The 26,666-nt window shown below is 37.6% G+C and overlaps 2 protein-coding genes across 4 annotated transcripts in view; one reads left to right on the top strand and one right to left on the bottom strand.

Annotated features, from left to right (window-relative positions):
• FAM162A (family with sequence similarity 162 member A) overlaps positions 1 to 2,285 on the bottom strand; it is a 28,371-nt gene extending 26,086 nt beyond the window's left edge. The window contains exon 1 of the mRNA XM_082740807.1: positions 2,013 to 2,285. Coding sequence (XP_082596933.1) covers positions 2,013 to 2,046 — 34 coding nt within the window. The 5' untranslated portion in view covers positions 2,047 to 2,285. The remainder of the gene's footprint in view (positions 1 to 2,012) is intronic.
• An 837-nt stretch (positions 2,286 to 3,122) lies between these two features.
• MIX23 (mitochondrial matrix import factor 23) lies at positions 3,123 to 26,587 on the top strand. 3 transcript variants are annotated; one of them, XM_082740826.1, is made up of 6 exons: positions 3,153 to 3,217; positions 12,534 to 12,622; positions 12,993 to 13,118; positions 17,966 to 18,112; positions 23,323 to 23,382; positions 26,266 to 26,587. In XM_082740826.1, the coding sequence occupies exons 2-6, from the start codon at positions 12,596 to 12,598 to the stop codon at positions 26,314 to 26,316; spliced, it is 411 nt and encodes a 136-aa protein (XP_082596952.1). In that variant the 5' UTR covers positions 3,153 to 3,217; positions 12,534 to 12,595; the 3' UTR covers positions 26,317 to 26,587. The 3 variants fall into 3 exon arrangements, with proteins under 3 accessions (XP_082596951.1, XP_082596953.1, XP_082596952.1); XM_082740825.1 differs by lacking the exon at positions 12,534 to 12,622 and having other exon boundaries at positions 3,123 to 3,217; XM_082740827.1 differs by lacking the exons at positions 12,534 to 12,622; positions 12,993 to 13,118 and having other exon boundaries at positions 3,137 to 3,217.
• The last annotated feature ends 79 nt before the right edge of the window (positions 26,588 to 26,666 follow it).

Raw genomic sequence — 26,666 nt, forward strand, 5'->3', positions numbered from 1 at the left:
ATAATTTTTAAAAAGGTTCGTTGTTTAAAGGATTAAGCTTTGGCTCTTTGAAATTTCACTCACCTAGAGTATCTTATTCCATATAATATTCTGGATAAGTGAAGCATGCCTAGATTAGGTTTCTATTTGATCTGCCTTTCCTTTGGTTAAGGTTGCCTGATAAATCAGTCTTCTTAGGTGAAAATCCATTTGCATATAAATGTGTGCTTCCATTTCACAAGTAAATCTATTTCATGACTCTTACATTTCATATCAGAGAGACTCAATTAACCATGACAAACACATACACAATACACACATATCCTGAATAAGCATCTTGAATGAAATAAAGAGCACAAGTTCTTGAATTAGAAGGCACTTACTCAACTCCTGGCTCTAACATTTTTCGGCTAAATGATCATGAACAAGTCATTTAACCATCTGACCTACGTTTATTCACTTGTACATTGGAAAACGGATGATAAGACTTACCTAAGAAGGATACTATAAGAAATCAACCAAGTAAAATAATGTATGTCAAAGTATTTAGCTATAAAATGGACACAAGTAGGTGAAAGGGCAGATTGCTTAGAGTTGCTCACAAAACATCAGACATTCAAAGAAGTTCCTTTGGAAAGAGTTCTTCATAAAACATTCTTAGTGGATCTAACTGGAATAAAATAAATTGTTCTTAAATTGCTCAAGGAATTTTGTTTTCACTGAATGCCCAAAAGTGAGGTTCTTAAATATCAAAAGTCTGCAGAGAGGCTTTGGAATCTTTATAATGCTTAAATATATTTTCAAGGCAGGAAGATAAACTACTTAAAACCATAGGGGCTTAGTTCCTTTATAGTCTAAGTCCCTTCTACTCAATATATTTTAGCTTTTTTATAAAGCATTGGTTCTTTGATTTACCTTGTTAATAGTTAACAGATCAAAAGGATGTACACAAAAGATTTTAGGGTAAATTAGTTCAACAGAAGCTAAACAAATCAATGAAATCAATCTCTTTTTAGCGGAGGAAATGTTTATTTTAAAGGAAGTAAAAAATATTCTCCAGTTTGAGACATGTTTTCCAGTCCACTCTCCACTGGAACACAAAATAAGGATATAAAAGGTAACTTTACACAACTTTACATAATTCATTTACATATGCAGTGTACATTTACATTATTTCAATAGGCAAGTCTGGGGTGATTCTTCCTTAAAATTTGAAGTAAACAAGTTTTTAATAATTTGTTACCAAGAAATAAAATATCAGTCATTACACCTTACCAAAGTTCATAAAGGTGACCAAAAGTGTTTCACGCAGGTACCTAGAAAAGAGCCAAGCAGCAAACATTCTGATTTCTCAGCCCCTACTAAGCAAAGGCTCTGCTGGTTCCCCAAGAAGACAAATTAAGCTCTGACTCCAAATACTCATTATACAAATGTCTACTAGAAAAATAAACTGCAGATTCTACGTAACACTTAACTATGGAATTGTTTAAAAGAAATGTATCCCCCATTTTAGGAAAACAATTAGTATTATTCGGTAATACTTTAAATCCCTTTCCTAAACAGATACAAAGTGAGTAGGAAATTCTAGACTCTAAGTTTTCTCTGAGAGCAGGTATAATAAGCTCTTGAGATGGTGGAGGCAGGGGAGACTCAAGACTCCAGTAGAGCTACGGACAGGAGAGGTAAGGGTGGAAAGTTGAATTAATCAGGAAACGGGGGAGTTCCAGGGTGGCAGGTGCATTAAGCACTGAGCTCAGAGGACACTGGGGATGGGGGTTCGATAAGGATCGGGGAGCAAGGGCTCGTCAAGTTGGTGGGGGGGTGGGTGGATGGAGAGCCAGGCGCGACGGTCACTCTGCCAACCCCTACTACCTGCTTAGCAGTTGCTCGCTCAGGCTTGGCTCTCTCCCGTCACTCCAAACAACTTCGGAGTGTGCGGTAAAACCGAGCAACTACCAGACCTGGGGAAGCTGCACGATTCCTCAATCTCCAAACTGGCTTCCCAACCTCCCCAAGCCCGGCCCGCTTCTCACCCGCTGCCTGACGCAGGCCGCGCAGGCTCCCCATGGCCGCCTACTCCGCTGACCCGACAGCGCCTCCCGGGCGGTGACAGCGTGTGCGCATTCAATGTCACCGAACGCCCGCAATGGGCAAGAGGCGGCGGGCGCAGGCGGGCGGGACTTGGGCTATTTGAGGGCGGACCGAGCGGGTCGGGCGAGACGCGGCGGGGCGTGTGGGCGGGGCCTGCGTGGCGCGCGGAGCGTGTGGGACGTGCGTGACGCGCGGACTATGCGGGCGGTGAGCCCGGTTCAGCCCCGCACAGTGCCTGACGCATCTTTAAAGAATGCCTTTGTGGGATGTGGGTAGCCCGGGCCTTTGCAGTCGTCCCTGAGTCTAAGAAAGCGCCCTTTAAAATAGAAGAAATGTGCTCACTGTGAATTGTAGACCCTGGAATCGCATTGCCTGGAAAACCAGTATTTAAATACTGTTTTTCCAGCATTTTCAATGGATATGTATCAGTTTGTCAAAACCACACAGTCGGGCTCCTAGTAACTGAGCGACCCCACGTGTTACTGGCTTTGAGAGTGTTTCTCAGTCTGAGAAATCAACACACATGCTTTCCTATTTCTTTGCTTTGCCTATTTTTATAAACCAAACATTTTATTTCCACACCTGAACACCTTATTCAACTCTTACCCCAAAGTCTTTTCTAAAAACTTTTCTTAGTTGTCCCAAGTTCTTGACGAACAAAGGCTCCTCTGCTCAAGGGACGGCTGGTAAATAATGAAGTGGGAGGGCTAAGAAAAATCTCACTTCTACTCTAGATTTGCTACTGGAACAACCAGGTAGCTGCGGCCAAGAAACCGTTTCCCTTTGTGTAAAAGAAAAAAAAAAAACAAAAAAACAAAAAAAAACGGGATTGGAGTAAAGATTCCTTCAAGTTCTAAGACTCTCCGATACATCTAGCCGGGTTCCAGGAGGCCGTGTTAAAGGGGTAGGAGCGAAAGGAAGGACAACAGGGTTACAGGTTTGGATGTAGATAAGGACCAGGGAAAAGACAAACCTTAGCTTAGCTTACTTTAGGTTCCTCGCTGATTGCCTTTGGAATAAATTTTGTTAGGCGGCGGCGCGGACACCCTTGCTCAGTGGTGATTGGTTCGCGGCGGGGGCCTCGCGTTTGTCCAATATGGCGGCGCCCAGTGGCGGTGTGAACTGTGAGGAGTTCGCCGAGTTCCAGGTGATGGGGTTTTCCTCATGTGGCAGGCGTGTCCCGCCGTTTGTCCCCGTACTCTATTCCCTGCTGTGGCCTGGGAGGGAGTGCGGACCAATTGTGGAAGAAGCGGGCAGTTCAAGGCTCCTTTTTCCAGCCATTGGAGGTCACGGGGGCGCGGGCTTGGCCGTAGAGAGCGAGGCAGCTCCGTGGGGGTCATGGTTCTTTCTGCAGCGCCCAGACCTTGAGTAGCGTTCCGAGGTGGTAAAACCGAGCTTGGGCCGGGTGGTAGGGATTGTAACCATCTTTTAAACCACTCCCTGAACCCAGTTCTTAGCCTCTTCGGTACCCCTCCTACTTAAGTTGAGCATTGGTAGGAGAGGGGAAAGTGAAGAACTTAATTGCTTGATAAAACAAAACGAACTTGGTAAAAGTTTTACTATTTTAGTGGGGCAGAACGTATGGAGCCTTGGAGGGGCGATTAATTTTAGTACCTGCCGTAGTGCTTCTGCCTTCCTAACAATTAGAGGAAATGTAACATGTAAGGAAAAGGCTGTCTCTTTTTCATATTCAAATACCAGAGGACTAGGGCTAAGATCAGGCTATAAATTAAAGAACAAGGGTCTAGATTCTAAGTTGCTATAAAAGTTTTGTTCCAATGTAGGCATAAATGTGCTGCTGTCTAAATAAAGATTTGAATAAAAAAAATGACCTTACAAATGTATGTTTAATTAAAAATAATGAAAAATAATTTAAAGTAACGCTGATCTATCTGTAGGAAGTTTTGTGATGTGAGCCATTTTGTAGAGAGTGGTATTCTTGAAGATAACCTCAACAGACCGAATTATTTGACAGATACTATTTGGCCAAAGAAATTTATATGGGGTCTTTCCACCATTGCTTGCACCCTCTTCACCCTTCAGCTGCTCCTGAGATTAGATCAGCACAACAGCAGCCAACTTCACATGTGATCAAAGTGCCTTACAAATACAGATACTTGTAAAAATCTTAAATGAAATGGAAAAAGACCATTAGAGTATAAAATGTATGGAATATTTAACAGGCCCGTCTGTGGCCTTGGTTTTCCCATTACTGCTATGAATTGATTTGAGTTAATGAGCTCAAATAACTGAGCCTTGGTAACTTTAAGGTTTATTAGAATGAGCACTGGTTAGGGAGTTAGATAATCTGGGTTCTAATACTGCTTTGGCCTTTAACAGCTTTGGAACTTTGAGCTAATTGCTTAATATTTAGGAATTAACTTTTGAATCTGTAAAATAAGATTATGTTGTGTAACATTTAAAACTGCTTCCATCTCTATAATTATTTGAATCTCTAAAACGGAATTTAAGATTTTATTTACTTATTTGAGAGAGAGATTGTGCACAAGTGGGGGGAGGAGCAGAGGGAGAGGGACAAACAGGCTATGCGCTCAGCACAAGCTTTGGCTAATGGGGAAGCTCAGCCCCACCACCTGGAGATCATGACCTGAGATCATGATCATGACCTGATCTAAGATGGACATTTAAGCAGCTGAGTCATCCAGATGCCCCTCTAAAACTAAATCTCAAAGGATCTCTGTTAAAATACCCAGCAGTGCTTTAAAAGCACTTGTATTTTTCTTTTGGAAGTCACATAAGATATAAGGGGAAGAAAAGCTAAACTCTGATTGTAGAACCATTCCATTCACAGAAAAATGTAAATAAAAAGATCATAAAATGAGTTTCATGGTTTATAATAGAGAATACCATGGATAAAAGTCAGATCTGGTTTTCCAGAGCTGCCTTGGCATATCATTTAACCTCATTGTAAATAAGTATAAGAACATTTGCCCCAACTATGTCAGGCACACGTGAACATAAGTGAAGGTGCTGTAAAACTTAAAAATTTAGTATAACATTTAGGTTTAGGTGAATTGGGTAAAATTAGAAGCTGTGGTTAACTGACATACTCACAGATTATCAATTAAAGTTAGTATTTTTTTTAAAGACTTTATTTATTTATTTGACAGAGAGAGATCACAAGTAGGCAGAGAGGCAGGCAGAGAAAAAGAAGAGGAAGCAGGCTCCCTGCTGAGCAGAGAGCCCGATGCTCTATCCCAGGACCCTGAGATCATGACCTGAGCCGAAGGCAGAGGCTTTAACCCACTGAGCCACCTAGGCGTCCTAAAATTAGTATTTTTTTAAAGCTATGAAACCATTGCATTTTGTATGTAAGTACCCTAAATGTGAAAAGCACTGCACTCAATACGGTGGAAGAGAAACAGGAAATCATGTATTTTTATTATAAAGATATAGGTATTTTAGAATTTTATTATGAAGATGTTCAAACACTATAGAAAACTTGAAAGAATCTTGCAATGAACACCTCTGTACATCTAGATTCTATAATCAGTGATTTGCTGTATTTACTGTTACAACATATCCCTCTCTCAATATAGTCATCAATTCACTCTTTTTATTTTTAAAAGATTTTATTTATTTATTAGAGAGAGAGAGAGGAGAGAGTGAGACATCACGGGTGAAGGGCAGGTAGGAGGAGAGGGAGAAGCAGACTCCCCGCTGAGCAGGGAGCCTATAGGGGGCTCGATTCCTCGACCCTGGAATCATGACCTGAACCATAGACAGAGGCTTAGTTGACTGAGCCACTGAGGCACCCTGCCTTTTTATTTTATTTTATTAATTTTAAAAGTTTTTTTATTTTTAAGATTTTTAAGATTTATTTTTATTCATGAGGGAGGTAGAGGCAGAGGGCGAAGCAGGCTCTCCATGGAGCAGGGAGCCTGATGCAGGACTAGATCCTAGGACCCTAGGATCACGACCCAAGCCGAAGACAAACGCTTAACCAACTGAGCCACCATGCCCCGCCTTTTTATTTTTTTGATGCATTTCAAAATAGGTTGCAAACATCCATATTACTCCTAAACATGTCACTATTCATATCATTTACTGTAGTTCAATATTTGTTCACATTCATTCTATAAAATTTGTATGTGGTGAAATGCACTAATCTTAAGGACACCATACTTTTAACATTTGCATATACCTCTATCAAACAGAGAGAGTAATACCATCACCCTCAAAAGTTTCTCATGCCCTTTCCCAGTCAATCCCTGTTCATATATCCCTCCTTCTCCCTTCCTAGGACTACTTTCCTGATTTCTTTCCATGTGCGTGTTTTTTTTTTTTTTTTTAAGATTTTATTTATTTGACAGAAATCACAAGCAGACGGAGAGGCAGGCAGAGAGAAAGAGAGAGAGGGAAGCAGGCTTCCCTCTGAGCAGAGAGCCCGATGCGGGACTCGATCCGAGGACCCCGAGATCACGACCCGAGCCGAAGGCAGTGGCCCAACCCACTGAGCCACCCAGGCGCCCCTCCATGTGCATGTTTTAAAGCTTAAGAATTTTTAAGTTATTTTAAGTTTTTATAATTTTTATTTTTCTGCTATAAAAGTTGGACTTAACACTCCTGGAAAACATACTGTTTCTAAAATGACATAAAATCCATAAAACATTTAAAACTGAGTTTCTAGGATTCCATTTGAACACTCATTTAGCAAGAATTTATTGGATATTTTATTAGTCTGCTAGGGCTGCCATAACAAATTCCACAAACTGGGTGGTTTAAACAACAAATTCATTTTTTCACAGTTCCGTTCCAGAGGCTCAAAGTCCAAGATCAAAGTCCTTTCAGAGTTGGTTTCTGGTTCACCGTCTCTTACTGGCTTGCATATTATAGCCTCATTGCTGTGTTCTCATTAGGCCTCTTTGTGCACAGAGAAAGAGAGATGGCTGGTGTCTCTTCCTCTTATAAGGACACCAGTTCTGTAGGATTAGGGCACCACCCTTATGACATCATTTAAGCTTAATTACCTTCCTATAGGCCCTATTTCCAAACACAGTCATTTTGGGGGTTAGGGCTTCAATATATGAATCTGGTGTGTGGGGGGACACATGTCTGTTCATAACAGATACTGTGAGGTACCAGGCACTTGGGAATACTTAGTGGACAGAATATAAAATAAGGAATGTAATGCAAGCAAGGATACAAAACATGTAGAAGATACTGAGAATGTGAATAAAGTGCTCTAACAGGTCAGGGAGAAATAAATCTAGAGGTGGCAATTAAGTTGGGCCTTAGGTGGGCAGGACCAGGGGAATTCTAGGTAGAAGGAATAGTAGTATGTAGGCAGAAAATTTTATGTATTTTACATATGTGGGGCATTCTTTGAAGTACATTTTTATTTTACTGTCCTGTAATAGACCTTTAACCACTCCCTCGATACCCTAGAAGCTGCCCAAAATAACAAAAGGCATTTACTGAAGGATTAACCCTAGAGGTAGTGTTGTAGTATAATTATAGGGGCGATAGAAAGTTTTCTCTACCCTTCCCTATTAAATATGGACATTCCTTTGATACCAAAATTGCTTCTCAGTGAATGAGATTTTCACCCCACAATGACAGATAAGACACAAAATGGAATTCTAAGATAAGTGTCTGAATAATTTTTAAGGGCCAGCCTAAAATTAGAGATTCATGATTTATCAGAATCTGGTTTATTGTGTATGGTGTCTACTCAGGGTTTTTTTCTGTATATTTTCTTAGTGAATTTGTGAGAGAAAGGGAGGGGAGGGTGCCATTGGAGCCAGGCATCAGATAGGTAGTCCGTAATTCCGTATGAATAATAACACGTGATTTAATGGCGGCATTGTGGTGTCAGCGTTAACTTTGATTTCCTCTCAGTCTGTGAAGGCTACTCCAGCTTTTCTTTAGACCCTTCTGCAGCTGCCTTAAGAGCTCTGGCACTTTTTACACTGTTAAAAAACCACCTAGTGAAGTGGTTTATAGTTCTTTTCTTTCTCCCTTAGTGGTTTTGAAAGAAATTCCTTTCTGAATCTTACCTCCCCCCTTTTCCCCTTTATCTTTATTTTTTGGGTATCTTTTCTGAGACATTTAAAAATAGCTTATAGTTTTCAGCAATCCCTGGACATGTACATTATCAGTTCAGAAATTGTCATTCTATATTCTTGAATTCTGCACTGTCCACCACCACTAGAACTGTGGTGGTGGAAGTTTGTGCCATCTACCAGCAATATATGGCTCTCGAGCGCTTGAAATGTGGCAAGTGCAACTGAGGAACTAAATTTTAATTTATTTAATTTTAATTAAAATAACCTCATAGCCAGTGTCTGCCATATTAAAAGTCAATCTCTAGATCATATATTGATGATTCTCTAGAACACTGAGAATTGGTATATTTGAAAATCCACAGTTGTAGGTTCCATTGGTATGACTGTGAAATTACCTAGTTTAATGCAGATAAATTCATAATTTATCTTAAATTTATCTTAAACTGTTATGTTAAAGTAACATAACAGTTATGTCCACATTGTTTTAATGGAGAGGAATTTGGCTATATAGCCAGTGTTCAGACTCAAAACTGGTTAAAGTTCTGAGTAAATAAAAATCCCATAGAATGTAAGCTTTATAATCTTTTACCTGGATTGCTGTATTTATCTCTTAACTGATCCTTTTGCGTTTACTCTTATTCATTTTCTGTATTTTAATACTTTAACCTAAGCAATCATTTCAGAGTACAAACTTGATCATGTAACCCCACCATACTTAAACATTTATTTGGTTCTCCATTCTCTCAGAAAAAAGATTAAAATCCTATAATGTGACCTGTAATGGTGGGCTTCATTTTATACCTTGTTTTCTCTTACTCTCTCTACATAAGCCACATTAACTTTCAGTCCATTAAACATTCTATTCAGATGACTCTTATTACGATCACCCAGGTTTCCATGCTGCTAAATCGAAAGTTAATTTCTGTTCTCATTATTCTTTGACTTCCTAGTAACATTCAACACAGGTGACCATTCACTCCTTGCAGCCTTTCTTCTGACTTGTTCGATATCACAGTTTTTCTCCTGTACTTTAATTGCTAGAGTTCTTTCTTGACACCCCCCTCCCATTCCCTACAGTCTCCCAGTCTCCCTCAGTGATCTCTTCTCATCACGTGGCTTTTGATAATACCAGTGTGTTAATGTAACTCTAGCCTGGTTCAGTGTCACACTGGTATTTTCAACTTTCTCTTCAACTTGTCAACCAGATATTTAATAAGCATCTCAAACTTAACAGAAAGAAAAACTTTTGTGTGTGCAAAATTTCAGTCCTGTCCAAAAGGAGAGTTCCTGCCATGAATTGCTATGTATCCAACCCTTAACTTCAACAATCAATTCATGGCCACTGTTGTTTTCATTTATATTCTACTACTAACCCCATTCTATCCAGATTATTTTGCAGCAAACCCCAGATAGCTTATCTTTTTTCTGTAAATAGTTTTAGTCTGTATCTCTAAGAGATTGTAATTTTGAACACAATACCAGTATCACATACAATTAACAGAAATCCTAAGTATCGTCAAATATCCTGTGTGTCATGACAACCTTGATCTTCTCTTTCCTTACAAATCTTCCTCCTCCAGTCTCTCCCCAACATATGTTAATGGCACTACTGTCCATTCAGTTGCTCGGGCCTCATACCTAACAGTCATCTTGTTTTCTTTTCTCATTACCCACCACCAGTTCATCAGCAAGTCCTATCTACTCTTATTTTCAAAATACATCCAGAATCTAGCTTCCTCTCCTGAACTCTACTGCTACCTCCCAAACTATCTTTATCTCTTGCCGAGACCACCACATTAATATAGTCACCGTATTTCCATTCTCTCTATAGTCCATTTTCCACATAGAGGCAAAGTTATCTTTTTAAAGAACTAATCATGTTAACAGCATTCCCTTGCCTAAAACTCTGTTTCCTTTAGAACAGAATCCTTAATTGTTTCCCTGGTCTCTGTTGTTCCTCATTTTCTGGTCTCTCTGGCCTCACCTAACACCACTTTCTCCCAGATTCACTCCCAGTCCACTTGCCTTGTTTTAGTTCTTCATAGACCCCAGTTTGTTCTTGCCTCATTGTGACTTATTTCCCCAGGTGTTCTTCTAAGTTGGCTCATTTCTCTCATCCATTTCTCAGTTCAGATGCTGCATCCTCAGGCCTTTCTTTCTTTCTTTCTTTTCCCCAAAGATATTTATTTATTTATTTATTTATTTATTTACTTACTTACTTATTTATTTATTTGATAGAGACCACAAGTGGGCAGAGAGGCAGGCAGAGACAGAGAGAGGGGGAAGCAGGCTCCCCGCTAAGTAGAGAGCCCAATGCAGGCTCGATCCCAGGACTTGAGGATCATGACCTGAGCCGAAGGCAGAGGCTTTAACCCACTGAGCCACCCAGGCGCCCCCTCAGGGCTTTCTTGATCTCCTTGTCTTAAGTGCTGGCCTCTCAGCCCCACTGTCATTCTTTATCCCATTACCTCAGTTTGTTTTCTTTTTCATAGTATTATTCAGTACTAAAACTATTTTGTTTATTGAGGTACTTGCTTATTGTCTGTCTCCCCATATGACAATTTTGTTCCCAGAGAGTAAGGACCTTTTCTGTTTTAGTGACCATTGTGGCCCTGGTGTTTAGAATGGTGCCTAAACCATACTAGACAGTACCAAATGTTTTTTGAATAAAGTTGAGTTAGTAAACGAATTGTGCTATGTTCTAACTGCTGCACATGTTTAAAGAAGAAAGATTTCGAGGACTCTCAGCCAAGGAAAGCTTTATCTGGAAAGTGTAACTTAAAGAAGATCATTTCTATTCAGCTAGGGGAAAAGAGATTTTTAAAAGAGGTAGTGCAGCAGCTACTGTTGCTGCTGCTGCTGCTGCTGCTGCTGCTGCTGCTGCTTTTTGAATAGTCAGGTTGTAGGTGCTGAAGTTTCAACGAAGGTCCCTGTCTGCTAATACCGCTACTTACCTGGTATTTAACACCAAATGGTGGTGCTGCCACTGTTTGTTTGGAATTTGCCACTCAGACACATGTATCCTCCACTGTACATAAAACAATTAATGTGGTGGTTTCTTAAGGAGTATGTTGAGATTAGCCCTTAAGAATTCTGTTTTATAGAGAATACTACTAAATAGAAAGATACAGGAAGAGGGGGTAAGATAGTGAAATTGGTTTTAGACCTAACATTTGCATATGTTTATTAGTCTAAATTATGAGCTTTCTATAAGCTGTTTAACTTCTAGATTGAGATCTAAAAAAGGCCATTAAATTACTAATTAAAGATTAATAGACCAATAGGAACAGAATCTAAACTGCAGATTTAGACTGGCTGGCTTAAATAGTTATTATAATTGGAAACACTTAAGTATTCATTATTGGGGAAGTGGTCTTAGGTGTTGTGACACCTCCACAGGATGTTCATGCAACTATTAAAAATGTCTTCACGGCACTTTTAGTAAGAAAGGCAAAATGCTAATGGCATAATGTCATTAAGCAGGACTTTAGAGTGTTACAAAGAACCTCAAGTTTATAAAAATATAAATATGTACAGAAAAAACTAAAGGTACATCTTATAATATTAATAATGGTTAACTGTAGATGATTTTTATTTATAAGTTTTTCTAATTTTTGTAAAATGACTGTTTAATCAGTTTAATCATAATAGTTTAATCATAATAAAAGGGTTTATTTTAACAAACAGATGAAGAAAGGAATGAAGAAGTTGGTTTCAGTCATGGATTTCAGTTTGGCAAAGGAAAGAAATGGTTTGGTATGTTGAAGGAGGCGAGGCAGAGGTTCAAGCAAAGTTGCTTTTAATACACTTCAATATTGACTCTTAACTTGTTGGGGCTTTTTAATAGATATATTTCTAGCATTATATACTTCAGTTTTCCTTACGATTTTTCAGTCATTATGTTTTGCTGGGCTCGGAGGCAGAGAGGAGAATTTAAGAAACAAAAAGAAAAGAAGAGGGTATACTCGTAGAAACTGGTTGTAGAGTTTGTGTTTTCTGGAGACAGAGTGTAGCTGATGCCCAGCCTTTCTCTAGTGACAAGTGAAAAGAAGTACCCTAATCAAAATGTAGAGCAAAGGCGCTAACCTGTGTAGGTATACTTACCAGAGTCTTTCCAAGTCCTCTGCCCTTTTGGTATTATTTTTCTTTTGGATGGTTTTTTGAGAGTCGGAGCCTTTTCAGGAGTGGCAGATCCTTGGGAAATCTGGGTAGGGTCATTAAGAAAAGATAAAACTAATTGCTGTTTGTTCTAAGAACAAGAAAACCATGAAGAAATTTGATTCATTCTCAAGCAGCATGCTTTGTTTTACTTATTTTTGTTACAAAAATAATGCACAATCATAGTAAAAAATTAAGAAAAACAAAAAAACTAAAAGGTTATAGGTTAATTTCTACAAGTGAACCACAACTGAGTTTTCTTGTATATCTTTACAGAATTTTTCTATCTACCACCACATTTTAGAACAATAGACAAAGAGGGAATAGAGCAAGCAATTATGCTGGATTGTCTGGGACAATTTGAGGTAATTGAGTTCAGTAGAACCCTTTATTTTCTGTGTGCTGGGAATGGAAAGAGCACACACAGTTTGGGAAGCACTATGTTAGCATGTGGGGTTTAAAAGTGAATAAAACAATCTTGACCCTTGAGATGGTCACATTTGAGCTGAGGAAACAGTGTTGGTGCCCATTCTTAGAATTACTATTACATAACGTACCTATTCTTGTAATAAAGATTTTCCTGTGGTTGCACTAAATTTAGCATGGTTTTTCTACTCCTAACTTAGAAAGTTGTAAAATATCCAAGAGCTTTATAATTTTTTTTGTTTAAATGTTTCTTTTTTATCACTTAACTTTCCATTCAGGTTATTATTCTTTTATTTTAAACATATATAGGAATTACTCAAGGTGATGAGGACGATTGATGACAGAATAGTACATGAATTAAACACTACGGTTCCAACAGCTTCCTTTGCAGGGAAAATTGATGCAAGCCAAACCTGTAAACAACTTTATGAGTCTGTAAGTGTATCTTTTGAGTCTTTTGTGCTTCCTTTATGCCTTTCTTTGCAGGCAAAATAAGAACCCAACTGACATACAATTAAACTGGATAAAAGTATGACATCTTCATGTTTTTTTGCCTACATCTAGGGGTGTGTATAAGTTTTGGTCTGGTTGCTACAAACTTAAAGAAAATGTGTGATCTTGTGCACAAGTCTGTGAAGAGACCATTCTAAGGAATGAGAGCAGTAGTTGTTTTGGCCCCATCCAGGGTGGCCTTTAACTTAAGGAAATCTTATGCACCAGGCAATGAAGGAGAGAGTGAAATAGTCAAGTAAAACAGTGAAACAAGAGCAAAGGCTTCGAATGAATCAATCCTAGGAACCCAGACATCTGATACAATGAGGAATTAAAAGGTTTCACTTTTTCCATATCTTTTTCTTCCCTCAGTCATCAGGAAGGGGAATAGAAGCACTTAGCAGTTGGGAGAGAAGCCACAGATAAATTGTCCTTTCCTGAGGCGTTGGTTTCTCAAGTACATATTTTTTCATTGCCTCTTAAAGATCCCCTTTATGTCTCTTTATAATATCCAAAAGCAGAAGGAAATGGTAATGTAGCTAAGGAATTTTTTTTTTTTTTGTAATTTACTTAACATCTTTTTGTTAACTTGGAAGCTGATGTTCAAATGGCATTTGCTTCTTTAGCACAAGATTACTATTTGGATTCTTGTAAAGAAGATATTACATAAACATAAATTTTTTATTTGTCGGTTATGAAAAAAAGTTTTGTATAAGCTTATTCATATCAGTTAAATTCAAAGCATTAATAATTGCTGATATTTTTATTCTGCTTTTATGTGAAAGTATGTTACTTCATTGAATAGTCAGGTAATTCTTGTGGCTTGAAAATTCCAGGGTTGTAGGCATTAATGAGTAAAATCCAGTATTGGAAGTAGGGAGCCAGAGTCCAAACCCTGGTTTATTTTGAGATTGTTTTGACACTTCCCTTAGTTTCTTTGGGTAGTTCTGTCTGAAGAATGGGAAATTTATGAGCTCACTAACTATAAAATCTCTATAATCTACTCACTTGTTTCCATTTACAATCTTTTATTAACTTGAAAATTTGTAGTGTAGGGATTAACAACATGGATTCTGCATCTAGATTAAATCCAACCTCTGCTACTTCCTAGCTGGTACCCTTGAACATGTTACAAAATTTTTTGCCTCAGCTTCCTTATTTGTAAAATAATATCATAATAGTTCCTAGTTCATAGGGTTGTTAGACACCTAACTGAGGTAATGTGAAGTGCTTACTGTACTAAATGTCTTACATATAAATGTTTGCTGCTTCTATTACTGTCGTTGTTATTTCTTATCGCTTTGTTGGATGAGGATAATCTTGCACACTAGAACCTTTTGATTTGGATATTTAGGATCTTTCTGTTTTGGATATTATGTATGTGTTTGGATTTTGCTCTGTCTGAACCCTAAAGGCCTCCAGTGACATGACCATCAGAGAAAGGATTGTTTATCTAGTAGTTTCGTGCCTGTGATCGAGCCTGCAGCAGAGCGCCCATGCTAAGAAGTCTCACTGAGTTCCTTTAAATGTTGTTGCAGTTAAGAGTTGAACTCTTAAGTAACAAATGTCCAGGTTACTTAAGGTTACCTTGACTTTCTTTAGCCCCAACCCTTCTTTCCATAGCTAAGGAAGGAATCTAATGATAATACTTCTTCATAGCAGATGATCAGCAAAGTTATTATGAAGCACTAATTGTAGAAATTCCACATCTTAAAAGTATACTCTTAATAAAAATAATTTTAGTGAGATACCCCTAATAGAGCATATTCCCTTGAATCTATGAAGTTTTTCTAGTTGTGCATTGTTTATTGTTTATTCTCAAGTTAAATATAAAATTCAGTACTGAGCCTTAAAAGGTCTATGAACTTGGAACAGTGCTTTACAAATGCAAAACTATTATTGGTGTCACAGTGATTGATTTAGGGTAATTCTTAAAGGTATCTCTTTAATATAATGAAGAATTTTTGGAACTATGTTTAAATGGTATGTTTCCTCTTACATCTTTTTGTCAGAAGTTCTAGAGGAAGATTTAAAACAAAGTGCCATGACAAAAACTTAGTAGTTTTTATTTTGTTTTTGGCTTTTTTTTTTTAAGATTTTATTTATCTATTTGACAGAGATCACAGGTAGGCAGAGAGGCAGGCAGAGAGAGAGAGGGGGAAGCACTCTTCCCACTGAGCAGAGAGCCCGATGTGGGGCTCGATCTCAGGACCCCGGAATCATGACCCGAGCCGAAGGCAGAGGCTTTAACCCACTGAGCCACCCAGTTGCCCCTTTTATTTTGTTTTTAATGATAGTTAAACCAAGGATCATTGTCAGGGTTCTAAAACAAATGATGTTTGGGAAATTAGAATTTAGTGCAGAGTTAATTTAGAATCAGCCTTTGTTCTGGAAAGAAAAACACCAAAAAAACTATAGTCAGAAAAACTCTAGGCATTGTTTCCCTTAAAGGCAAAAGGCATTGTTATAAAACAGTGGTTAAAAGATAAAATAGGTGAAAATTTGACTAAAATAAGTTCTTAGCATTTTGGTAAAGTAAAGTAAAACTTGGAAGTCCTAAATAGACCCCTGTTAGACTAGTTTTGAATCATTTTCCTGCCCCATCCCAAATGCCTTCATTTCAGAATTGCTTACCCCAAATCAAAGGAAGTTTGGTTATGATAATGGTTATCATTCAGGAATTTTCTCCTCTAACAAAGGCCTTGCCTTTTACCTTACCAAGTTTCTTGAGAAATTTTATCTTCGTTCCTTTGACAAGCACTTTGTATAACAGAAACAATTCTCACGTGACCCAACTTCTGAAACATCTGAATTACCGATGAGCTAGTAAGTCTGATTTTGTGCTGTTTTTCTCTGGTAGGTTTATGTCACACAGTCTTATTACTAGTTATCAAGCGTCCTCATTTCTTTGACATATGTGCACAGAAGTCCATGCAAAGTCCTCTTGCCAATGTCTCTTAATTCTGAATTTTGTTGAAGGATGGTCATGACTGCTAGACTAAAATAATTGATAATACTGAGTAAAAGATGATCTGATCAGTAACTTCTGTCCACAGGGGAGTGGGTTCACAGTGGGGCTAATCTGAAGGAAAACTATGCAGGCGAGGGTAGGAGGGTGATGTTCAGCTAGAAGTGTATCCACAGGAAAGGGGCCAAGTTAAAGAGGGGAACAGTGGATGAAAGCCCAGCTAAGGGAGGAAGCTCTGTGGTGAGAGAGGCTAGAAGGAAAACCTTGAACATTCTAACAAAATGTACACAATTGGAATTTGATTTTAAAATGCAGATAGAAAAATGAAAATACTGTGACAGACTCCTAGTTGGTCTTAATGTGACTTCACCAATTGTTGGGGGTTTGGACAAAATATCAGTCATCTGAGCAGTGTATTGAGTTGAATTACCCTTAAATTTTAGGGGTAGAAAAGATGTTAGCGATGATTTACTCATAATCCATAGTTTTGCAAAAGAGGAAGCTGAAGCCTGGAAATACTAATTATTTAGCCAGTCTCACACAGGGAGAGCTCTTAACTCTAATGATGGTTCTTCTTACTCTATTTAGGGAAGTTTCCTACCCTCAGTGGCTCCTTCCATTTTCTGGAATTATACCTTAAGGAGGAAACAAGTAACAGAAGCAGCATATTAGTCAATGAAATATAGGCCTTGGGCTGTCCTTGTGAATCCTAACTATTATGATGGAAAAAATTAGCATATTAGAGAAATTTACTGTAAGTGGGGCTAATGTCTATCGTTTTAATTTCCTTCTCTTCACATAAGTATGGTTTATAACCAATACACTTTAAGTAATATTGCACTCTAGAAATGCAAAGGTTTTTTTTTTTTTTCCTGGTGCATATTAGACCAGTAATTCTTAACTTCAGGGTCCTCAGATGATCATTTAAGAGATGTGTTTCAGCTAACTTATGAAGAATGCTTATAGAATGGTTTAGTCCTAAATTTTGTATAAATATATGTATAATGGTTAGGTTATCCCTAGTATAACTGTCACTAGGGTAGCATTAAGATACTCTCTCAAGAGGGAAGGAGGAATGATTTAACATGATTACTTGGAGCAAGTTAATACCTAAATTTTAGTTGGTGGTGAATCACCTTTTTTAATGCTCCATTAGTTATAATGGCCATTACATATATTTTAGTGCTTTTTTATTCCTCCCCCACCAGATTATTGGGGTGTTGTCATCAGAATTTGGTTATGATCATGGGAATGTATTTGAGTCATGGCCATCATATTTTGTGAATCAAGGAAGAAAATAGATGCAAATTGTTGTATTGGATTTGTTATATAAAGATGAAAGTTTAGTAAAGAATTGCCCTGCCAGATGTCCTTTCATGGAACCAGTAGTCTGCCCCTCATACACAATTTTTCCATATTAATACTAGAACTTTGAAATCTTGGAAAGGGCTCTGTGTTTCATGGGTAAATGTAGCATTCTTTGTTTTTCTTCATTGTAGTGAATTGCTTCTCTACATCACTTACTGTATAATTTCTTACACCTAGAAAGAAATTATACAGTAATCACAGAAAGTGATAAGTCCCAGAAGCATATTGAGGAAGAAGGCAACCTGACCACATACTTTCCACCAGGAGAGGTGCTTCCTTTGATCTGTTTTTAGGTGTTTAGCTGGTTCAGCAAAATCTTCGCTTCCAAAGATTGAATTTTTAAAAATTGCTTAGAAAGTATTACATTTCTGTAACCTAAAAATGGGATTTTTTAAAAAAACTAAAATGTAAAAAATTAGTATGATTTTTCTCTTTTGTTCCTTTGTTCTTTTAGTTAAGGGAGGCTCATGCCAGCAGGGACAGAGTCATAAAAAATTGTATAGCTCAGACCTCATCAGTAGTAAAACAGCTCCGAGAAGAGAGAGAAAAGAATTTGGATGATTTAACGTTATTAAAGCAACTTAGAAAAGAACAGACAAAGGTAAGTTGAACAAGATTTATATTTCTGAACCAAAGATTTCCAAATTTAAAGAAGTCGGGTTTTTTTTAAAGATTTTATAAAGGCAGTTTTTAAATATGAAAATTTTAGAATAAGAAATGGTCATTACTTTTTTCACAAAAGTGACCGGGAGAGTAATACTTTATTTTTAGTGGGCTTTATTTTATTACATTTAGGTATTAGTTGGTAAGTTAATGTGCATTTCATGCATATATGCCGTGTAGTAACTTTAGCTTAAAGAAGCATGTAGTCATATTTTCTTTCCATTTCTTTATATGTTATACTGTTAAAGATAAAAGGATTAGTATTGATCCAGCACTACATCAGAAAATCTAGGGAAATACATCTGTATCAACGTTTAAAGGCTTGACTTGAGAATAAACTTTTAAAAATATATTTACATTTTGAGATAGTTTTGAGGTTTCATGTGTAGGAATTTGCTGAAATGCAATACAGATATTTCAGAATAGTACCCTCTTCAGCCATAAAAATATAGTACTATTTGAATATAACCAGATACACTAGAACCTCATTATAATTTATTTCTCTACTGCAGAGAAGTTGCTGTGGGTCTTTGGCCCTTTTTGGACACTTTTTTGTTTCCACTTCATCTCCCATCCCTGCAGTTTTTGCTTTTAAGAAAACAGGTGTCCACTGAGTGATGTGTCAGAGGAAGCCGTATTTTCCCAAAGTCAGCTAATGTAGATAGGGTGTAGACAGACCTCAGAGTATGATAAATGGAAAAGAACGGTTTGTTTATAGCTCTTAATGATGACATATCAAAACAGTTGAGATGTGTACCAGATTTTATTAAGTGGAATGCATTGCTGTCTTCCTTTTGGGAGTGGTGTTTAAAGAGTAACTTTTTTATTTTGGTATAATTTCAAACTTACAGAAAAGTTGCAGGAGTAGTACAAAGAACTCACATGTACCCTTTACCTATATTCACCCATTGTTTACATTTTGCCCCACCTGCTTTGCAATACATTATCTCTACCCCTCCTTCTCCCTCTTTCCGTCCTTTCCCTGTTTTCCGCCACTTCCTACTACAGGTAGGCATTTTTTTTCCTGAACCGTTTGGCAAGAATGTTGGATACATGCTTCCTTTGACCCTTACATATGTTGGTCATTACCTAAGAAGAGGGGCTTTTTTTCTACATGACCACTGAGCAGTTATCAAAATGATGTCTGTGTTTTATTTTTTTTTAAAGATTTTTTTATTTATTTGTTTGACAGATAGAGATCACAGGTAGGCAGAGAGAGAGAGAGAGAATGAAGGAAGCAGGTTCCCTGCCGAGCAGAGAGCCCGATGTGGGGCTCGATCCCAGGACCCTGGGACCATGAGCTGAGCCGAAGGCAGAGGCCTCAACCCACTGAGCCACCCAGGCGCCCCAATGTCTGTGTTTTAAATGGCACAATAGGTGACTTACTGATCCTTGCATGTAGTCACCTTTCAGGTGATTGAAAATCCAGTACTTATCATTACTAAACAGTCATGAAGTCTGCCCCTTGTTTAGTAATGTAGCCAAACTTTGAAAAGGGGACCTTATCTTCTCTCCTAAGCCTTTATTCGTGTAACTGCCCACCAGTGAGTATGCGCACTTGCTCAGTCGTCTGAGTGATACAGCATGTCTTGCTGGGTGTGGGATTCATCCCGTCTTCACTGCTCTTTGTTCATGATGTCTGCTTCAGTCCTGTATCCCATTCACCAGGCAGTGGAGGGTTCCTCATGTGAACTTGTGCTGTAATGGTCATCTTACTCAGTGTTCATGAAGTCTTATCGATAATTTATATAAAGCAGGATAAAATCTAGTTATTTTGGATTTTGTATTTTAACAGACTTTTGAAGGTATTGACAAAGGAAACAGCAGGGCAGGCCTATTATATCTGAAATGGAAAACTCACTATTTGAATGTTAAGTCAAACAAAGACTAAAATGACTCTTGTTAGTGGAGAGCAAAGTTCAGAAACCATTGAGTACTTGGGAGTGACATATCACATAATTTGGTCCACCCTCATTTCTGCCCTTTAGCCTTTAGGGCCCAGAGAAAATCACCAGGATGACCATTGCAAGGAGTAATTTTAAAAACCAGTTAGCAAGTTATAAAAGGTAGCTTTCTAGACCGATACTTTATAGAGCTAGAGGGTGACTAGGAATAGTACTTAGCCCAGTAAGGAAGCTTGAATTATTTTTTTAAATTTTCAAGTTTGTCGTGAAGCTTAAGGAATCAGAAAGAGAACTCTTAGAGGTGATCCAGCTCTACCTCTTCCTTTTCTGAATGGGGAAACTGAGACTCAGAGATACTGACATCCCTGAAGCGATAGAGCTAGGACTTTAACCTATCTCTTCTGACTCTGGATTCAGTGTTTGTACATTAAATTGTTACTGATAGTCAAATTCTGATAGTTAAGTGAACATATTTATGTGCAGAAACACTAGTCGAAAAGTCCCAGTTCTTTCCCTGAGTTCTTAATGCAGAAAAAATACATTCCTTGCTGAAACTATGTTACTGTAGTCACCTATTAGTGGCCTTTGAAAGGAAGTTTACCAGTTTAAGACCTAGAGCCTCAAAAACAATCATCTCAGAGGTAACATTTTGTCAGTAGCACTGAAATTGTATTAGATGTTGGTCATAATATCTGCAGCATTCAAGAATAGAGAAAACATGGGTTATAAAGGCAGATAGCTCAAAGGAATAAATCCCATCCACCACATGGTGGCTTTGTACACTTATAAATTAATTGCCCTGAAGTAATCGGATTTTTAGTTTGTAAAATGGAATTGAGACTTTCACACTTTCATTTTTAGGGTTTAGGATTAAATTATATAATGTATGTAAGAGCTCACATATCCCTGATACACTTAATAGTTGCTTTCCTTTCCTTTTTTAGTCTCTGGGATCTATGTTTGTTACATTAATCCTCCTTACAGTATCTCCCAACCAGTGGTTTCTACCTTTTGTTTAGCTACTACTTAAGGGGGCAGGGGAGGAGGAATACTGGAATCTTCTGTAGCAGTGTATTCTCTTTTTGGATGGTTGTAATTATTCAGAGATTTTCTTATATATTGTGAAAATCTGCCTCCCTATAACATGTGATTACTACTCCTTACTCTTCCCTCTGTGGGTGTATAGGATAAGTTGAAACCCATTTCTGCATGACCTCCCTTTAAATATTTGAGAGCAGTTATGAAGACTGCCCTAGTGGCAGTAAACTTTTTATTTTATTTTTATTTTTTTTAATTTGAGAGAAAAAGCATGAGCAGGAGGGGCAGAGAGAGAGAGAGGGAAAGAGAATCCCAAGCATGGGGCATCTGGGTGACACAGTAGGTTAGGCCTCTGCCTTCGGCTCAGGTCATGATCTCAGGGACCTGGGATCAAGCCCCGCATAGGGCTCTCTGCTCAGTGGGGTGCCTTCTTCCCCTGCCTACTTGTGGTCTCTCTCTGTCAAATAAATAAATAAAATCTTTAAAAAAAAAAAGAGAGAGAGAATCCCAAGCAGACTCTGCGCTGAGTGCAGCTATGCCACCTAGGCGTCCCATGACTCTGTTTTTTGACTGAGTTTGTTAATTTTTTTTTTTTTTTTTTTGCCTTCAGTTCGGGCTTTGACAGAGAGCAGTGAAACTTTACTGATTTCTGGTCCATGTAGCCTATCATAGTCTGAAACTGTGGTTGCTTTGATATAAGCAGGGGGGCTTCTTCAGGTGCATTACTATTTTATAGCATGATACTGGTTATCAGAAATGCAGTTCTTCCTCTCATTCTTGTTTGAGTCTTTTATGCCTGTCTATACTCCGGCACTGCTTCTGAGTCTAGCAAGGGAGTTTACAAAGAGCCACTGAAACAATACCAAGTTCCTATCTAATTAGTGTTATATGCTCATTGCTTAAACATCCCCTGAGCTCTGCTTCTGACTTGTCAGGTCCTTTGGTCTGGGTGCCTAACTCATGGTTGCCTAGATCTAGTCTATTTCTCTGGCATTTTGTTCCCAAGTCTCCTGGCCTGAGAGTTGAGCCTAAGGAGATCATCCTAGTTTTAATCTCTTGGCTGCTTTGACCTATAGCTCATGTTTTTTTCCGCCTTATTTTCCTGAATATTTTCAAGCTTCCTTCCTGGAACTAGCTAGCGTTTTTAAGTTTTTGTGACTAGAAGAGACTCTGAATATGGTGGGCCCTGCCATCTGGGCCTGGCAGTGGAATTGGCTACTTTTCTGGTGGTGTAATTAGGTTGGCAGTTGTCAAGAAACTTAGAAAGACTTTAGCATCTTTAGTCTCAGACCTCTGCCTGTATGCTCAAGGTGTGGAAAGCTCATGCCTTTCTAGATCTTTTGGGCCTTATGGTCTCCCCTTCTCTTCTCTGTTTTTCTTCCTGATTCTTTTTTCTTCATCCAAATTAGATTGCCACCTCTTTCTTTTTATTCCTCTGTGCTGTCTTTGCAAATCACTATTATAGGATCAGTAACTACAACTGAAATTATTGAGTTCAAGGACATGTGAATTTGTGTTTTTATAAATCTTACCAAATAGCCTTCCATGCTAAAAATGTGTATGTGTATCTTTTTCCATACCCTCACTGGTAGTAGGTTTTATCAGATGTATCCATTTTTAAAAATTTTTGTCATATCGTGGCTTAATTTGTGTTTCTTTATATACAAGTAAGATTGTACATTTAAAAAACGTTTATTGGCCATTTGTATTCTTTTTGTGAACTTCCTGGACATCTGATTTTTTTTAATGACCCTTCAAGGTGATTATAATATGCTTGAGAACCATGGCTTCAGAAGGTTTAATAGCTGATTAGATATGGGGAGAATGGGCTGTATCCAAGATCCAGCCCAGGTGATACCATTAACAAAGAGTGTAGCAGCAGGAGCTCCTTTTATTAGGAAACTATAAATAGAATTTGGTTTACCAAATTGCCTTTTTTTGTTTTTGTTTTTTTTTTAAGATTTTATTTATTTATTTATTTGACAGACAGAGATCACAAGTAGGCAGAGAGGCAGGCAGAGAGAGAGGAGGAAGCAGGCTTCCTGCTGAGCAGAGAGCTCGATGTGGGGCTCAATCCCAGGACACTGAGATCATGACCTGAGCCGAAAGCAGAGGCTTTAACCCACTGAGCCACGCAGGCGCCCCAGGTTTTAGTTCTTTAATTTGAATTTTCCTAACTCTGACTTTTTTCTTTTCCTTTTTACAGTTGAAATGGATGCAGTCAGAACTGAATGTTGAAGAAGTTGTAAATGACAGGAGCTGGAAGGTATAAAATAATGCTGGTTCAACTTTGAAGGAAACTGAACTAGCAAAGGGAAACCAAGGGAGGGGGAGTAAGGAGTGCCTTCAGCCTCTTAAGAAAAGACATGTTTCATTTATAAGTAACTGAAGGTTTTAATTTTGAGAAGGGGCACAGTTGGCATCCAAATAGAGCCAATTTATAAAAACCAGCTTTACAGTCATATGGTAGATTGTATGACCTGTCATGGTAACAGAACTGGAGACATTCTGTATGTTTCTTAATAGTAATTATGGGCTTATTTGTTATTTGGGTTATTACTAGTTAACTTAGAACCTTCAGTGGTGTTATTTGTTAAAATTAAACTTTTTGAGCCCTATTACTTTGCATAAATTTTCATATCATTAGCTACCCGTTACAGTTGCTTGCTTTCTAACATAGACTTGTTTGCATATAACTTTTCTCATATCTGACAATAGGGCTTCTTATGGCTCCCAGGTTCACATGTTCCTTATTACCACCTGCATAGTTCTGAATAGGAATGAGATTGGAGGACCAGGATTCCAGGACTTTACCTGTAGTTAAAAATTATAAAATGCTGACTTCAGCTGTATGAAATGGTGTATTTTTATACCCTTCTCTAAAAGTTCAGAGATTTCTGAAGGGAAGTAATCTATTAAATCTGAAGGAATGAACGGAAAATTCTGTTTCATCCTTTGAAATTGACCAATGGAATGAGGTTAAACACAGAGAGGTTAATCGAACACAAACTAGAATGACTCAGCTTGCAGAGTATGAATAAATTGCAAAGTACAAATTGATTTTCTTTGCCTTATCACTTTTCTTTATTCCGTCCACTTTGCCAGTGTTTCCTGTTCCTGCCCTTTCTACCATTATGAGGAGGTGTTTGCTACTTGAAAGATTCTGGTGTTACTTGTTCATTTATGTTCTCCAGAGAGAGAATATTTACTCATGGGATGGGATAGGGGAGGAGTACAATGAATATCTGGTTTGAAAAGCCCAGTGGAGGGCACTTGGTGGCTCAGTGGGTTAAACCTCTGCCTTCAGCTCAGGTCATGATATCAGTGTCCTGGGATCGAGCCCCACATTGGGCTCCCTACTTAGCAGGGAGCCTGCTTCCCTCCTCTCTCTCTGCCTGCCTCTCTGCCTACTTGTGATCTCTGTCTGTCAAATAAATAAATAAATAAATAAATAAATCTTTAAAAAAAAAAAAAGAAAAGAAAAGCCCAATGGAGAGGTTGATACATGTCAAATGTAGTGGGACAAGGGAAGCATTTTTATTTTATTATTATTATTATTATTTTTTAATTATTTTTAAGTAGGCACTGTGACTAGTATGGAGCTCAAAGTGGGGCTTGAACTCACAACCCTGAACTAAGGACCTGAGCTGAAATTAAGAGTTGGCCGCTTAACTGACTCAGCCACCCAGGCACGCCAAGTGAAGCATTTTTAGATTTGACCTAGTTTTAAAGAAAATATGCTTCATCCAGTCTACAAAAACTCATGTTCCCTACCTGATATTATAAAAAGAAAATGTGACTATGGTACAGTAGGTCAGCAAAAGTGGTTAGGAAGGCGTTTAGGAAAAGGATTTGGAGAAGTTCGGCCAAGTCATATGTATCATGCCACCCAGGGTTCCAAGGCCACTAATCCGAAGCCTTGGGAACTTAAGGGAGATATCAGGGCTGGGAACTGACAAGAGATGAGCTATAAGATAGAAGGGCCAGAAAGAGTCTTGTATAATTTCTACACTCTTTTAATTATGAGATAGCACATATTGAAGAGTATGCAACATATAGAATTTAAGGAATATTAAGCTCCCTGTGTAGATTTTTCTTTTATTTTCTTATGATAGTTCATAGTGGCCAATATAGGTTGTTTTTTGTGTTTTGTTTTCTAACCTTAAAAATAGTTTGTTCCTTATGTCAGTGAAGTATGAGGGTAAATTCTAAGAAGAAATTCTTTCAGATTTTTATCTTGAACACAAAATTTTTTAGGAATGATTAAAATTTTTTTTTAATATTAAAATGTAAAAATTCTACTTCTCACTCCTCCCTTTCAGCTACCTCCTTCCCCTTACTTCTAAAACGATGGTACATGCTTTTTTAGATATTTGCACCTTTTCTGATTTTATGTATGTGTGTTTCCCATTTATCACCTCTATGAAAGTATACTATCCACACTTTTTTTTCTTTAATATATCTTGGAGAGCTTTCTAAATCAGAACATACAGAGCTTCCTTATTCTTTATGTTTACATTATATTCCATTGAAGGGCTGTATCAAAATTTTTATTTAACACAGTCCCATACTAACAGACACTGAATAATAGAATGTTCTTTTAACATTTATAATGTGTTACTTGTTTAGATTTTTAGGAAGCAAGATATATAGCACAATACATTTTGTAAATTTATACAGTTTAGCAAAGACCTGATCTCTTTTCAAGTATACTTACTTGTGAAAAGGATCCAATACTCATTTAGAAAATGACAACAGATAACTAAATAAAATCCACATTATAAAAAGAGGGGAAAAAGCTTTATCTTAAACCATTTTAGATATTTTTGTCTAACTCTCCAGAATATGTAATGAAAATGTTTGTTAGTTACTATTACTAAATAAGCTAGCTTGTGATGATTTTTTTCTTGAATAATATAAATCTTATTAAAAAAATCAAAGTTGTCTTATAAATGGATATCAAAGTCTTTTGTATTCTTAGTGCCTGTAAGTCATTTTGAACTCCTAAGGAAAAATCTCTGTTCCCTAAATCTGTTGACTTGGGATAAAAATGGTTATATCCTCCTGAACCATGCTAAATTTAGTTTAGTTCCAGGCTCGATTTATATAAGATGACTCAACAACATTTATTTCTGTTTAAATACCTTAGGTGTTTAATGAACGCTGTCGAATTCACTTCAAGCCTCCAAAGAATGAATAAAAAGATACTTTAAAAAAAAAAAAAAAAAGGACCGGGACATCTCATAAGAGCTAAGCATGACAGACATCAACAAGGTGGGCTTCCTAGGATGATTTCTGAGCCAACAGTCCAAGACCTTTTGTTGATTTCAGCCCCACTTAGCCAAGACCTTAAGTACAAATAATTCTGATAATTATGGAGAAATCAACTGCTATTTTATACTGATTCTGTAAAAAAAAAAAAAAAAAAAAGATGTTTTGTAACTATTAAAATAATTTTCTGACTCAGTGTACATATTTATTTGATTGTTTTCCAAGTTGAGATAATAAGTTCTTATAACAGAATTTGAATATAGTTTTAGTATCTGATTT

This window comes from Mustela nivalis (genome assembly GCF_964662115.1).
Source record: "Mustela nivalis genome assembly, chromosome: 1".
NCBI lineage: Eukaryota > Metazoa > Chordata > Mammalia > Carnivora > Mustelidae > Mustela > Mustela nivalis.